Consider the following 15,877-nt stretch of genomic DNA (forward strand, 5'->3'; position numbering starts at 1 on the left):
AAATGATCATTACTATTGATTATATTATTATTACTGTGTACTGAAATTTATAGCAATGGAAATTTTATTACATTCGATTTTAATAGAAAAACTGATGCAAATATATTTCATAATAATGGACAGTTTTTTTCAAGTTTTCACTTTGTTTATTGCACTGCATACTTTGTATCGTACCTCTCAGAATGTTTGCACATCTATTTATACGTATTTAGACAAAGTATTATGATAAAAATGTAAAAAAAATCAATTTTATTTGTAAAATTGAAAGTTATAAATCTTTCGAATTTTCAGAAAATGTTAAAAGTAAATGAAATTTATCTCTTTCACCACCACTGATGATGAGGTTGAATGAAATGAAATTGCTTTTTGTGTACTTGATACAATATTAGGTTTTCTGATATAGAAAGACTAATCAGTAGAAATTTTTGATAAAAAATGTAAAATAAATTAGAACAGGGGTCGCATGATTTTTCGAATATAGTGCTTCAACAATGTTTACCTTTGTGCATTTGCAACAATTTATAGACAGGCAATTCAACATAAAATCTACTGCAAAATGAATGTGAAACCGGCATGTGAGTTTCCTCTGCTTATATTTTCTACAGCATTTTTCTACAGTTATGCATTCAATTCAGAATGCTTTAAGCAACTAGCTGTTGATCCAACTCGACAATTGGTGGTTCATCTGTTCGAATGGGGATGGACTGATATTGCAAAAGAATGTAAAAATTATCTTTGGAAAAGTGGAATTGGTGCCGTTCAAGTGTCACCACCCAACGAACACATTTTTATTGTAGAAAACAATGATTTACCATGGTGGAGTCGATATCAGCCGATCTCTTATCAATTATACAGTCGAAGTGGTTCTGAAAAAGAATTTATAAACATGGTTGAAGAATGTAATAAATACGGAATCCGGTATGTATATGCAAATTTAAAATTATTCAAAATAATTTAAATGTATTGCGAAAAATGAAGTGAAATTTACCTTAAACATATAAACTAAGTATAGATGATGATGACGATGACCATTTCGATAAGTGGTAAATTAGTATTACAGTTTTGCAGTTGAAGAAAAAGAAGCAATAAATGAAAGCAGTAATTCTAGATATATATTGTAAGTAGAAACTAGATGTTTATCTTAAACCGGAAAAAGCTGAGCTGATTTTATTAGACAAGAGCATTTATTTTTTGAGGTTAATGATAGCATGCGAGAAAGAATTGATCAACTGTCACAGAATATGATAAAATACAACAGAACACGCTTTTATGCAAAACAAACAAATTCGGTTTATCAAATAGTTCTGTATATTTGCAATGATTGAATGACAGGTGAAAGTAGTTTTCTGGCGGTGAACATTATATATGAACACTTCAATGATCTGCTCTCATTTTCAAATGCCAGTTTCCTTTCTGTTTTCTGGAAGAAATTCGGCAAAAATAAAAATGCTTATTTCAATGCTAAGAACAAAAAGCAAAAACAATATCATAAAACTGCTTCAACTTTTCCAATTAAAATTTTAATTTGTCATAAATTTAACTCTCTTCAGTTTTTACAAGTAAAATAATAAATGTATTGATGAATTAAAGTAGAACGAACGTTTTTTGAATAATTTGACAATTTATACTTGAAAATTGAATTTCAGCAAATGAAAACTGACACTTAATTTAATTTTGACTTGTTTACTTCAATTGAAGCTTTTATAACTAATGGGTTGCATAATTTTTCGACTTTTTATAATCCAAAAAATCCAACTTGCATCTTTTTGAAAATAAAACAATTTAATTGAGTTAATAATTTCAAATATCTGTTTATTAGATGAACGAGATTTTTTTACTACTTGCCTTTGAATTATAGTTGTCGAAAGTTTGATTTCACGTTGAAAACGCTCAACAATATTATTTAGCTCGAACAACGTTTGAACTGCAATTTTAGAGGAAATGACAAAAGTCACGATATTACGGAACTTTTTATTTTTTTGTTCTTCATTTTCACCTATTTACTATTCCGACCTGTTCTGTCTTGTCAGTTGAAGCAAGCGAAGCGTTTTGTGAAGCTTTTCAAATGGAACAATTTTTAAATTGCTACACCCAACGAATGTACAGTCATTGCTTGTTTGGAAATTTTCTCTTTTTCTTACTGTTTCAGTTTAATCATTATTGTTTAAATTTCAAATATTTCATCCAAAATCCAATTTCAAAAAAAAAACAATACTTCAAATTTATAAATTTGACACCCACACCCACACATATATATATGATACATACATGGTAAATAATGCGGAAATGAAGAAAAGCATTATTTTTCGTCGTCAAGCTCTTTCGTCAAAATATAAGAAACAAAAATCAGTACAACAATTTTCGTACATTTGCAAAGCATTGAATATATTTCAGAATTATAGCCGACATAGTGATCAATCACATGGTGGGTGCAAATATGGAAGGTTACGGTTGGCATGGTTCTTATTTCAAATCAACACCATTTGAAGAATATTTCCCATCTGTGCCATACAACGAGACCGATTTCCATGACAAAATTTGCGATAGAAACATTGAAGATTATGGAAATCGCTGGCAAGTGCGTAACTGTCGTCTGGTGAACTTGGTCGATTTGGATCATTCCAATCCAAACGTCCAAGCTTCCATTGTTGCTTACATGAATCGTCTGATTGACATCGGCGTCGCTGGATTCCGCATTGACGCCGCCAAGCACATGTGGCCAGATATGTTGAGAAAAATTATCTACCAACTGAAACCTCTGAATTCTGCATATTTTCCAAGAAGTACCAACAACATCACACCCAGTTGTATTGTAACGGTTTTGTTGTAAATTGAAATTTCTTCAGATCAGTGTCCATTCATTTTTAATGAAGTGATCGATCAAGGCGGTGAACCAATCAAAGCCGAAGAATACTTGGATATTGGTCGTGTGACCAATTTCAAATACGGTCTCGACTTGTCAGCAGCTGTGAAGAGGAGGAAAAATTTCAAATATTTGATCAACTTTGGTGAAGCTTGGAATTATTTTCCCAGCAACGGCGCTTTGGTATTCGTAGATAATCATGATAATCAGCGTGGACACGGAGGAGGAGGATCAGTCTTAACATTCAAGGATGGAAATGCGTACAAAATGGCCGTGCACTTCATGCTTGCCTGGTCCTATGGATTGCCAAGATTGATGTCCAGTTATTATTTCAATACTGCGAACCAAGTAAGCAATAAATTACAACAGCGAAACAACTGCAGTTGAAATTGAATACAATTTTGCCTTTCATCAAAGGGTCCACCATCAACTGGCTTTCCCTTTTTTAATACAACAAGTCCAATGTTTGATCGCAATGGAAAATGCATCCCATCAACCGGTTGGACGTGTGAACACAGATGGCCTTCATTTTATCAAATGAGTCTATTCCACCAGAATACCAGCAACAAAGCAATTTGGAATACTGTAGTCGATGAGCATCGAATTGCTTTTTCCAAAGGAAACAGTGGATTCTTCGCTTTGAACAATCATCCAACCGAGAATTGGATTCTCCACGTCAACACCGGACTTCACCCAGGTTATTACTGTGATCACATCACAGGAAATTTAAATGTTAAAAGAAACAGCTGTTCTGGAAAAACAGTTTTTGTAAATCCAAATGGTTGGATAGACTTGCTTGTAAGAGCTGAGGAAACATTAGCCATCAGTTCGAAAAATGCTCTGTCCAAATTTAAACCATCTTACAGACGAACATTGGTATTTGTCAAAAAAAAGACCCAAATTGGAGAATATCTATTCATGAGAGGTAGAAGACCATCGTCCGATTCAAGTAAGTAAGAGAAAAAAGAAGTCAAATTTTAATTTATAATAAGAGGATGAAAACAATATTTCAGCACGCCTGCAGAATCAGTGGAAAAATAAATATACCATACCAATAGTACATGTTGCAGACTATGATCCAAGTTTCACGGACTATCACCAGTGGAAGCAACATGATAATATGCTTCAGTGGTCATTGTCAAGTTCAAAAATAGCATTAAAAGAAAAAAGTTAGTCAATTAAAATTCTTTAAAACTAAAATGAGAACAACTACTACAGTTGTTATTTTTCAGAACCAACAGTTGAAAACTTATTCAAAATGGGAAGCCCGTTAATTTGGACTACTGATAATAAGCATAGCAACGCTTACAACATTCACAACAGATACGGAGCACATTATTGGATGTTGGACGTGATGATGGATTGCTCCAAAACTGAAAATGATTGGTTTGAATTTCATATAGTCAAGCAGGATGGTGAAATGGAAAAAATTATCAATATCAAGCAGTGCGAAAATGCTTATCTTTTATTACTGGGAAAAAAAATTAAACACCACCTCGCTCGCTGCGGTTATGTAAATATTGTTGAATATGGTATGCAGAACTGCACAATTGATCTTGAGAAAATTTAATTTCCTTACAGAAATATTAAACAAGCATGTTTTTTACAATTGCATAATAAATTTCCAGTAAAAAATGAAAGAAAAAACTCGAATCGCAAATTCAGAAATGCATATATAAATCGAATCTTTTGCTCAAATGTGAAACCTGTAGTATCAATTATTTAAATTCATTGCATCAAGCAAATGACTGCAATTATCTTCAATCAAATTATAGAGGCTTTTGAAATCAAGATGATGAAGTGGTATTTGTTACTAAAAATCAATAATTAATAAATAATTTAAACAATAAATAAAAATAAATGCTTTTTACTTTCAGCTTCCAATTCTTTGATTGCTCGATTGCATTCTTCAATTTCTTTTTGATGAGATTGTATTCGCGATTGAAGAGACATCACATATGCAGCAGCGCAATTTAAAATAGTCGCTCGAGATGACTAAAAAAGTTCCTAAGTGTAAATAATAAGAACAACAAATCATTTTAAAATAAAAATATACAGATATTTTAAAAAATATTCAAGTATACTGATCAAGTAATAATATCATCACTGAAAAATACAAAATATAACATATGCATGTACTTTCGAATCTAATTTCATTGGCAACGCTTCCCTCAGCAACGTGAATGCCTCTTTGATTTGATTGCGCCTAGACCTTTCTAGAGCATTATGCAAAGCTCGCCGAGTTGCGGAATTTTCCGCATCGTTGTTTGTTGAATTACTGCTGTCCAACGAACAATTTCCTTCTTCTACATCTATTCGACAAGACTTGGAACTAGATGAGCGATTACTCCTATAATGAAACGAATTAAATTAAGACAGATAATTAAAGGAAACATGTTTCAAAAGCCTCAAAGTATAAAAAGAATTATTACAAATAACGCAGACTGTCAGTAACTATATATTTATCAATTAATGACGTTTGTGTCTACCTTTAAAAACACGTAATGAAGTTGCTCAAAGACGTTAAAAATGTAAAACCAGTCAGGATGATAGTAAATTCAAATTAAATTTAAAAAAATACAACTCAAAAAAGATATACTTCCAAATGTGCTTTTAAACAAAGCTTACTGATGTGGATATTTCATCTCACTGCTGTTGTGTTCACCGGAAAAACTCGCCAACTCTTCAATCAAGCAAGCGGAGGTGGATGATTCACGTAACTAGAACATCTGTGTACATTCGTAAAATGATGCCTGTATATTCATAAAATATACGAAAAATAAAAACTGATTCCACACTAATAAAACATTCTATATGCAACAATATATTTTATCATAAATAAATACATTCCTTTTATTAAATTTATATTCGTATGTAAAAGAAATTAGAAAATTATCTAACCATTGTGAAAGTACTTGTAACAATGTATCATCAAAACCTATCAGATGTAGATATAATAAAAAATTAAAAATTATCAACTTCATTAAAATCAAGTGCTACAAATTCTAAGCACAATAAGCTAAATAATCCTCGCTACTGCAGAAGCAGTGAAGACAGAAATATTCACTTTGGTAATACAAAACTGATAATCAAGTAAAATATTTATAAAAATATTTGCACTAAAATAAACATCCAGAAACTGGATTTTGTACGCATGAATTTTAATATCGAAGCTGTTTTAATGTAAAATTATATTTAATTCTTATGATAAATAACATGAGTTGTATTTTGAAAAATGTCATTCATGTCGGAAAGAACGATAAAATGTACGTATCATAGCCTCTAATCTTCATAACAACAACATGACTTGTTAATTGAAAATCATTTAAAATACTCTTCTTTAAAATGAAGCAATGAAAGAAGAGATATAAAAGCTGGTATTAAGTTTTAAGTAAAATTAATCATGATGAAAGTGTGATAAAATGTTTAGAAATTAAAAGGCATTTATTTGAAACAGTGACATACATAACAGACATTATTTTATAATAAAGTAAAATAATTTATTGGCCATGTCTGTATTTTATGAGAAGAGAATTAATTATCAGTAGTTATTAATCAAATCAAAGTTGTAATGAAAAATTCACTGACAATTATGATTTACATGTGCAAAAATTTTAATGTACCATAAGCAATAAAATATACTATTTATATTGGTTATTATAAATACATTTTACAAAGATATTTTCACACCAATGGCTTGTCTAAATTTAATTAAATATGGTTCTGGTTATCATTCAGTAAAACAATTATTTATAAAATTTGAATAAAGTGAAAACGTTTTCTTATTTTCTATGCCCATCAATTTTTAAATTAAATTTACGAAACTCTGAACATTAATTTTGAATTGTCCTTTAAAGGAAATAAGGAAATATCATGCTGGCGAACAACCTGTGCATTAGCAAAATTTTATTTTGTAAATTTTTTAGAACAAGAATAATGCACCTCTTTAATTTATTTTTAGTAATGCAAAAATGCTAAATGCAAGTTATTAACTGCAATTTATAATGTATAACGTTGCCAAATTAAAAACATTTTATGTGAATTTTATTTCAAATATCTTAATTACTGATAAATTTCTGTTTGCAGCAGTTTATCCTCACAGTTTATGAATTAGATAATGGAGGTTACATATTTCATAATTAAGATGATTACATATTATCATATAAATTTTATATTTGTGCTAATATTTTACTGTATTTGATGAAACTTTAATCACTTTATCCGAATGATTTAAGATTATAGTAATGATTTTAATATAGATAAAAGACTTTTAATAATCTTTATGCTGTTAGAAGTTCATTGCATATAAAAAAATTTATGCGAAATATTAAAATGATTAAAGGTCTTAAACCTGTTTTTCTTTCATTTACAGCACAACACAAAATAAAGAATTAATACCATTCAGTTTTGAAACTATACCAATTGTAAAATGTAAATGAGTTTCGTTAAATGAAGTTTCAAAATTTTCAATATATGAAACAGTTCATAAGTACTGAAAGGAACAGTAGCGCTGTTGCAAGATGTATGTTGAATTTCTTATGCTTATGTTCAAAAAAACTGCAACGTAGATCAACTTTAAAATTTTAATTATAAAGTACATTATGAATGTATATAAAATTACAGCTAGGATAAATTTTAAGTTTGTTCGTATATAAGTAGTAATGAAGCTTTATTTTTGGTGAATAATTGTTGCATTTTAAATATTAAATTTCAAAAATTAAAGTAGTTGAATTTGAACTGAAAACTGAAGCAGTTTAAAACAAAATTGAAACATAAAAGGCGCTTTTTTCTTAAATTTTGAAATAAAATATGAAAAATAATCTAGTGTTTCAGTTAGTATAATATTTGATTAATTAATAAAAATTATAATAGCACAAAACAACGATTCTGTTTATATTAGAACTCCTTTAATTAGATACTGTTCCACATATAGTAATCTTGAAATGTTTAAGTTTATATGAGACAGATTTAATTTACGCTTCTTGTATTTCAAAAGCGTATATTAATTCTTTTCATATATAGAAGTTGTAATTGTTTAATAAATGCGTTATTGGAGCGAAATGTTCGTATCTGGTCGTTAAGACGACCAGACAAGAGGCGGAAGTTCTTGCACAGCTTGCATTAACCGCCCGCTGGATATTTCTGATAACTTTATCAAATTGATGCAAACTATGTTGTTGTTGAAAAGTTTTACAAAATTAAGCCATTCTTAATAGAATTGTAAATTCAAGTGCAATTTCCAGTAGAGTATAGATCAGATATTAAAAACTTCTCTATTAAAGCACGTATTTTTTTCAAATGGACGATTTTAATTTAAAAGAAAAAAAAGGAATCCATATTTGATACTGTTCACTCGTGATGGGTTCTTGCAGTGAAAAAAGGATGACATAGAAGAACTGAGATTGGCCATGACACAGATTAACGGTCTCCTATTGTAGTACACGTTAATTAGCCGCTCAGCTACTGGAAATTAAGCCGCTAATCGTTCCGTTGCAATGGTGATCATGCAAAGCAATAAACGACTGACCATCTTGGACAATTTGTCATCATTAAAATCACCTACTGAGAAGTGTAATTGCCAATGGAACAATAGGACATCGTCGACGCGGAACGGACGCTCATGTTCAACCTAAGCTAACAAGAAAGCCACACCGTCGGCGGTAACTTAGCGCCTGCACAGATCATCTGCGCTCAATTAGCCTCGAAGAATCTCATTGTCAACTGTAATAAAAGCACATTCACAAATTATACAGATAATCATGACAAAAGATTATTCTGTTCTTCAAAAGAGACAGACTATAATATAAAGTTACACATTTTCAAGTGTTTATTTATGTAATAATATAGTTATTCATTTTTATTTTTATCTTTTGAAAGGCTTTTATTAAAAGCAGTTCTTATAAATTACTTTATATATTATAAATTATTGCTACATTTAATATTTATTTCAAAATTTGTAATTTTATAAATGTTTATATACTTCATTTCAAAATACTGTAAAACATTAAAAAATATTTTTCTCCTTTACACTTTACAAAATAATTAATCTGCGTTATAATGGATTGTTTTTATAAAAAACAGCATATTAAATCTAAATGCTTATAAATAAATAATAAAAAATATCTGAAATTATTATTATATTCCACTAACGAATATTAATCAGTGTTCTGTAAATTCTTAACAAAAGTAATTTATCATATTAATTGATTTATAAAAAGATTTTGAATTTTTTAGTTACAAATGCAATACACAAAAATGTATATTTTCAACTAAATTGAAGTAATTTTGCAGAAAAGCTAAGCATGCATTAGAAAAATTATAACTTGAAATAAGTTTCAATAAGTAAATATGATTAAATTTAATGGAAGAAATTACAGTTTTTGGAGCAAAAATTTTATGAAAACAACTGCAGAGCTTGCAACAATCTTTGCTTTTTAATATTGCAAGTTTTAAACAATAGTCGTTTTATATTTGTTATTTTTATTTGTGCAATATTCATTGTTTTATGAAATTTCATTAAATAATAACATATAGCTTTAAGGAGTATGCTTTTTTTAAATCATTTTATAATTCAAATGCATAACAAACAAACTAAAATGAGTTAATATAATAAAATTTCAAATATTAAAAATATTGAACAGCATGTTACTTTAAAATATTTCAACGTTTGTTCATGTGAAACTTAAAATGGATAAACTTGAACTCAATTTTAATGATAATTGAAACTGCAAATTTTTATTTTTAATAAGCAGAAATTAAGGTATTATTCATTCATTGTATCGTTTATAGGAACATATAAATTAATTTTTTTAACATTTTATTTATAATTTGGTAAATATAATTTGGAAATAAATTTTATAAATGAAATATTTCATTAGAAATTTACAGCTCTAAACTGAACTCACAGGTAAGAATAACTCTTATTTAACTATATTTCAATGCACAATTTAAAGCAAGTAATTGAAGATGCTTTGTAGGAAATTTAATTCTGAAGAAGGCAGGTTCTCTAAGACACATTTTGTCGATATAATTTAGTTTGAATTCAAAGCTAGAAGCAAAATCAGCGCGTCATTTGATATTGTGTCATTTGTATTAGTGAAGTGATCCGATTATAGATGCGCTGATTCCTAGTCAACACATTTTTCTAATCGACCAAAAGCGCTTTCAATTTTGAATTTAGATAATTGATTTGAAGTTAATAAATATCTGTTTATAGCCGCATGAGTGTATTGGCGAATGAAGACGTTCACATGCAGGTGTCGATTAAGCTGGATCAATGTTTGTCCTGCCAGAGGGCGCTTGCTTTTGATCAGCATTACACACTTGTACTGTAGTCCATTTAAAATTCGACACATTTCCGCTTTGCTGTGATTGGTTGTTGATGTCATCACTTCATGAAAGCATCAGCAAATTATACTTGTATCACGTGGAAAAGGAAAGAGGCATCAACGTTTGCGCAAATTGAAGCCACACGAGCTCATTTATTCAATCATACAATATAAAGAAATCCTTTTTTTATTGGGCATTTCAATGGAATCGCCGAATATTTGCAAAATGTCAGAAGATAATCCAGCGAAGGAAAGTTCCACAAAAATCAACTCACCGACCAGCAGTAAATTCAGCATATCAGACATTTTAGCCAAGGATGCGGGAAAAACTGCTGAATTGGAACTTGATCATAATCCCTCGAAATTATTACCATTTGCCAATATGGTACCACCAGCATCTCTGTCAGCACTTTATTGTTCATTTTTTCCGTTTCCTCACTCATTTGATTCCGCTTTTACAGAAAATATCTTTAAACGACAAGGTATTCATTTTTTATAAATTTTATCTAAACTTTGACATCTGAAAAGGTATAAGTTAAGTTACTGTAATTTGCATTTTTATAAAACTTTCTATCATAAAACAACAGTAATAATTTATGAGATGTAGCAAAATTTAATTTTTATACTTATCCTATCAAAGAAACATCAATCATATTGTAAACTTAAGTTTAAATAATTAATACAAATGGTTTTGAACGATAGAATTTAAATAAAAGTTATATTAAATGTCTAGATATACTTTATATGAAAAAAATAATGCAGTGATAAAATGAAAGGAGATTGCTTATAGGGGTTTGCTATTCACGATTATGCATTATTTTAAAATCTGACTTATTTTATGCAAATTCCTTAAAAAATTAAAATTGTTCATAAAAATATGGTAACAATATTATTTCGTTAAGACGTTTAAAATTAAGATGTTGTAATTTTGAGACATTTCAAATGAATTGCTTTTAAAAACGTTGAATGAATTAATTTCGAATTTGCTAATTTGATAATTTGAAGTATACTTTTATTTTTGCAATATTTATTGCATTTAAAGCATTTTTTATCATTTAAAATGTTATTAAAGCTTAAAAAATTCAAAATTAAGTGCTTCATTATCAAACTGCTTAACCTTCTGCTACAGAATTACTGTAAATTAATACAAAATAACAAGTTGAATAGAAATTTGCAGCTGTAAGTTTTAATCATCAGAAAAAAATTATTTTTGTCAGATAATTCTCAATCAGATATGCTATTTTTTCAAACGTGGCATCCAGTGAAATTTTTAATAATGTACTTAGTTTTTGTAACTTAGATTAATCAGTTTTGTTAAATTTATTCAAACTTGATAAATAATAATCAATGTAAAAAATAAATACATAAATTGAATTTGTTTTTTAAAGTTTAATTATGAAAGCAATTTATGCATTGCAATTACATAAGTAAAATAGGTTTTAAATGTAAAAAAAGGCATTTTAAAAAGGAAAATCAAAAATAAAAATTTGAAAAAAAACATTAAATTTCTATTGATTTCTTGTTGAATGGGTTTGTAAGCTTTTCGAAAATACACTCATCAGGCAGGTCGGTTGAAATAAAATTTTCCGCGCGATCTGCTTATTTGCCAAGAGCAAGCCGCTTTGACGGAATAAAAGTGACACACGCGTTCACGTCAGTGGCCAGATCTTCTTATTTGGCCATTCAAGCTAGCCAACATAAAATCATCCGAAGCAGCTTTTAATGGTACTTTTAGCCAATTAAAGAAAAAAGTTATTGCTTCATTTAATGGCAAATAATAAAATTATTTATTTATAATGGGCTGTTGTCATTGGCAGCTATTTTATTTCAACATGCAATCGAAACTTCTTTCAGAAATTGTATTTCTCTTGACATTGAAAATGGATGCTTAAGAAAATCGTCCTATAAAAATAATTAATGATTTATTTAAGTATAATAATCTTTTAAAAGTATCATGAATTTGTCATTAGCAGAAAAATATTTCATACTAGAAGGCGATACACTGCCATGATACTTGAATAACATAAATTAAGAATTATAAAATTTTATTCTGTTGAGTTAAAATGCAAATAAAGATAATTCGTAGGGATAATGTTCAATGTTGCTTTACCAAATGCTTATTATTTGCTATTCCTAAGAGCATTATATTTTTAAATGATCGGAATATGACAGTGATGTAATAATAATAATAAATGAAGAAATTTTCTTAAGGACACAGTGCATTTCCAAATCGATTGTCGATGGTTTCCAGGACTCGTTATTGTAGTTCAAGTGAAAGTCAAAAAAAGAACTTATTCTGCGAACTTTCGAACGATTTTTCCACATCACAGAATTCGGCAGATTCAAGAAGCAAATCTCCATCATTGTCTGATCCAGGTCAACGCCACTCCCCAACACTGAGCGAGATCAGTGACGAGACTTCAAAAACGGATGGGAAAAAATCTCGTGTTCAATCAGAGGTATTGGCAAAGAGGAAGAAAAAGACAAGGACAGTTTTCAGCAGAAATCAAGTATTCCAATTGGAGACCACCTTCGATGCGAAAAGATATCTATCCAGTGCTGAACGAGCTAATTTAGCTAATAGCCTTCGATTGACAGAGACTCAAGTGAAAATTTGGTTCCAAAATCGGCGCAACAAATGGAAAAGACAAATGGTCGCCGACTTGGAGGTGTCGAGTTTGGCTAAAATGAATCCCAACTTTGGAAACAACTCCACACCGGTGAGTTCGTCCGTGTCAAGGATCATATTCGATGAACAACGCACCGGATGTACTGAAGGCAGGAAGTCACAAAGCAAAATTCCCCTGTCACCGTTTTCTCTCTACTGTCCCGGAGGGAGCAATCTTTATGCTGCCGCAGCTTTAGCGGCCCACAATCCTGCTGTACTTGCGGATTTGCATCGCTATTTGCCATGATAATCAAATATGAAAATATTTCTTTCTTCATTGCAATATCATCTAATAAGATCTATATATAAAATTTTGCATTTTTTCATATGGCGGTAGTGCTATGGAAATCAATGGCTGTTATCTTGTTGTATTGTGCAACTTTTAAAAATAATAAACTAAGAAATTCTTTATTGCAAATCTATTCTTTTAATAAAGTTGGGATTCTGTTTTTGTTTAATAATAAAACTTATTATTAAAGTAATATTTTAATATTATGCATAAATATTTTGAATAAACTAATTTTATTACTGCACAGCTGACAGGAATAATTTATTCCCATTATCTTGCAATATACTACTATCAATTTCAACTTTAAAAAAATAACAATAAGCTACATTATAAGCTGCTTTATTTCATTTTTATACTTCATTATTATTTACGTTTTATTCAGGGAAAAATTTGATTTTTAGAATATGTTCGAGTTGTATTCCAGGTAAACATCTTCTATTTTTGTTATATATTATGAATTTTATTTATGAAAAAGAACGTTTTGAGTATTTTAAAAAGATAGAACTATAGGAATGTAAATTTTAAATCTTGCTACAGTTTATTTAATTTCTAGAATAAAGTTTTGCTGTTATTTTCAAATAATAAAACAATTTAATTTATTTAATTTGAATTGATCTCCTCACTTGCAGTGCAAATATTACCTCAAGAAATGGCATACTGTAAATCTGTGTAAAGTCTTAATGGTAAATTTAACAAGAAAGGAAAATGGAAAATTTTTAATTTTATAAAAAAAGGTTTATGTAAAGGCAGTTATTCTATGTTTTGCTAAACGACAGCTTTTGCTCATTCTCTCACTGCAGGCGATGGCATTATCAGAAAGTAATTAAGCTGATGTTTCTGAAAGATAATTGAACAAAGCATGGATTGAGAAAAGTCATTATTCCAATTCTGCATACAAGTTACATGGATTGGTGGAAAGTGAAGGAAATTGAAAGATTATCGTGTAAATAGCAAAGATTAAGACGGTCAGTGCCTTTCTGAAGAGTTGATGAGAAAAGGCGATGAAGCTTTCCATCATTGCAACCCTAACTATTAATTATCTTTAACCACATGACGTTTCTATTTAAAAGCTTTTACTTTACTGCTGATAGGCTGACGTTGCTCTGAATCATTCGATTTAAATAACCGATGACTTGGATAAGCGTTCAATTTCTACTTGTGGACATCAGCAACAATATTTTCCATCACGGCCCAGTGCACTGCACAGCAAAATCACTTACATGTAAAGTCCCCAAAATCGATTTTGCTTTTTCCAAAAAATTATTTACTTATTTATTATTATTGATATCTATTATTTTCCAAATGTAATTATTTCAAAAGAAAATATGAAATCAGTTGTTAGATATTTTGAAATAAAGAAATATTTATTCATATTTTGCATGTCCATTGAATTAAATTTTCCAAACCATTGACATCAAATAGACATCTGGAAATACTGATAATTTTAAACAGCAAATCACTTTCATAGATGCTTTAGCGTCATCATCTACACTGCACTGATGATAAATGGAAATTATAAAATATAGATACAGATCAGCAGTGTTTGCTTGCAATTGTTACAAACAGTTTCTACAGTTATGCGTACATATTTTTGAAATTAATTTTTTCTGAAAGTTTACATGAGTATCATAATAATAAACAATTATTTTATGATAAGTTTATTAAATTTACAACTTATAGACAATACTAACAAAATCGTATTTTAAGAATTAATTTTAATGACTAAGTTGAGCAGCACTCCTTCTTGCAATTATCCGACATGACAAATATTAAAACCAAACATTACATTTTGAAAAAAAAACTTTCATATAGAAAAAGAATATCAAAATTCAGCTATTACAGTCAACTTTGATTGCTTTCATTAGATTTGAAAGCATCACATTTCAGAAGGGAGTAAATAATTTGGTATTTTTGTATAATTATTGGTAGTTTGCGCAAAAAGCCACTTCTTATGGAAACTTTCTTCAGGATTGTTCATGGTAATCTGAAAATTGAAATTCTTAATAACCAATTTTGAAAATCAGTAGAATACGTATCTTTATTTTACTTTGAATATAAATTTATTAGTAAAATTTGTAAAACCCATATTTTTAAAATGTGCAGCATGTTTTTATTTTATAATTTTTATATAAATAACTTTACCCAAATTTTAAATAATTTGTTACCTTCATTTGCATATACACCGGTTGCTTGCTTTGAAATGTGGAAGTCATATCCTCCGCCTTCAGCCACTTCGTCACACTCTTGTACGCTGGTCTAGCAAAATGCTTTGCAACGAAAGCGGTAGCATTTAGAAAATTTCCCCAGTAGCAGTTTTGACGAAAGCAACGATAGAATATGATGTTTTCGAAAGGGTTGATGAAATATTTCGACAATTTATTCTCGGTTTTATTTTCCTCAGCACAAGGTGGATATTGTTCAAGTTTCAGAGTCACAGGCATACCGTGAGGAATCCCATCCATCACTGAGAACAACTTATCATCATACGTCTTAGTATTTTCACACGGTAACTGCGTCATTACTGTTAGAAAAAGCAGAACAGTACAAATCTGAATGAACAGTGCTTAAAGCTGAAATATTAATGCTGAAATCGAATGCCGAATTCTCACTCTTACAGTGTTGAACAGTTGAAGTGTTTAAAGCATTTAAAGCATTTTTCACAAAAAGAATTGTTTGAAATAGTTTAAATTTATTTTGAAAATTTAAACAATCTTTCAAAACAAACAATT

The 15,877-nt window shown here is 29.4% G+C and overlaps 4 protein-coding genes across 4 annotated transcripts; 3 read left to right on the plus strand and 1 right to left on the minus strand.

Moving 5' to 3' along the window:
- Positions 1-556: 556 nt before the first annotated feature.
- Tsp_00360 (alpha-amylase) lies at positions 557-4,433 on the plus strand. The gene is made up of 6 exons (XM_003376209.1): positions 557-918; positions 2,395-2,783; positions 2,847-3,211; positions 3,281-3,812; positions 3,877-4,032; positions 4,096-4,433. The coding sequence occupies exons 1-6, from the start codon at positions 557-559 to the stop codon at positions 4,431-4,433; spliced, it is 2,142 nt and encodes a 713-aa protein (XP_003376257.1).
- A 2,401-nt stretch (positions 4,434-6,834) lies between these two features.
- Positions 6,835-10,103, plus strand: Tsp_00359 (hypothetical protein). Its single transcript, XM_003376210.1, has 7 exons — positions 6,835-6,847; positions 7,736-7,814; positions 7,886-7,966; positions 8,434-8,523; positions 9,098-9,142; positions 9,752-9,770; positions 10,080-10,103. Exons 1-7 carry the CDS (start codon positions 6,835-6,837, stop codon positions 10,101-10,103), a joined length of 351 nt encoding a protein of 116 aa, XP_003376258.1.
- A 290-nt stretch (positions 10,104-10,393) lies between these two features.
- Positions 10,394-13,106, plus strand: Tsp_00358 (homeobox protein HMX1). Its single transcript, XM_003376211.1, has 2 exons — positions 10,394-10,673; positions 12,403-13,106. The coding sequence occupies exons 1-2, from the start codon at positions 10,394-10,396 to the stop codon at positions 13,104-13,106; spliced, it is 984 nt and encodes a 327-aa protein (XP_003376259.1).
- A 1,918-nt stretch (positions 13,107-15,024) lies between these two features.
- Tsp_00357 (conserved hypothetical protein) lies at positions 15,025-15,667 on the minus strand. The gene is made up of 2 exons (XM_003376212.1): positions 15,314-15,667; positions 15,025-15,132 (listed from the first exon to the last, which is right to left on the minus strand). The coding sequence occupies exons 1-2, from the start codon at positions 15,665-15,667 to the stop codon at positions 15,025-15,027; spliced, it is 462 nt and encodes a 153-aa protein (XP_003376260.1).
- Positions 15,668-15,877: the final 210 nt, after the last annotated feature.

The sequence above is a fragment of the Trichinella spiralis genome (genome assembly GCF_000181795.1).
Source record: "Trichinella spiralis strain ISS 195 chromosome Unknown Scfld4, whole genome shotgun sequence".
In the NCBI taxonomy this organism is placed as follows: Eukaryota; Metazoa; Nematoda; class Enoplea; order Trichinellida; family Trichinellidae; genus Trichinella; species Trichinella spiralis.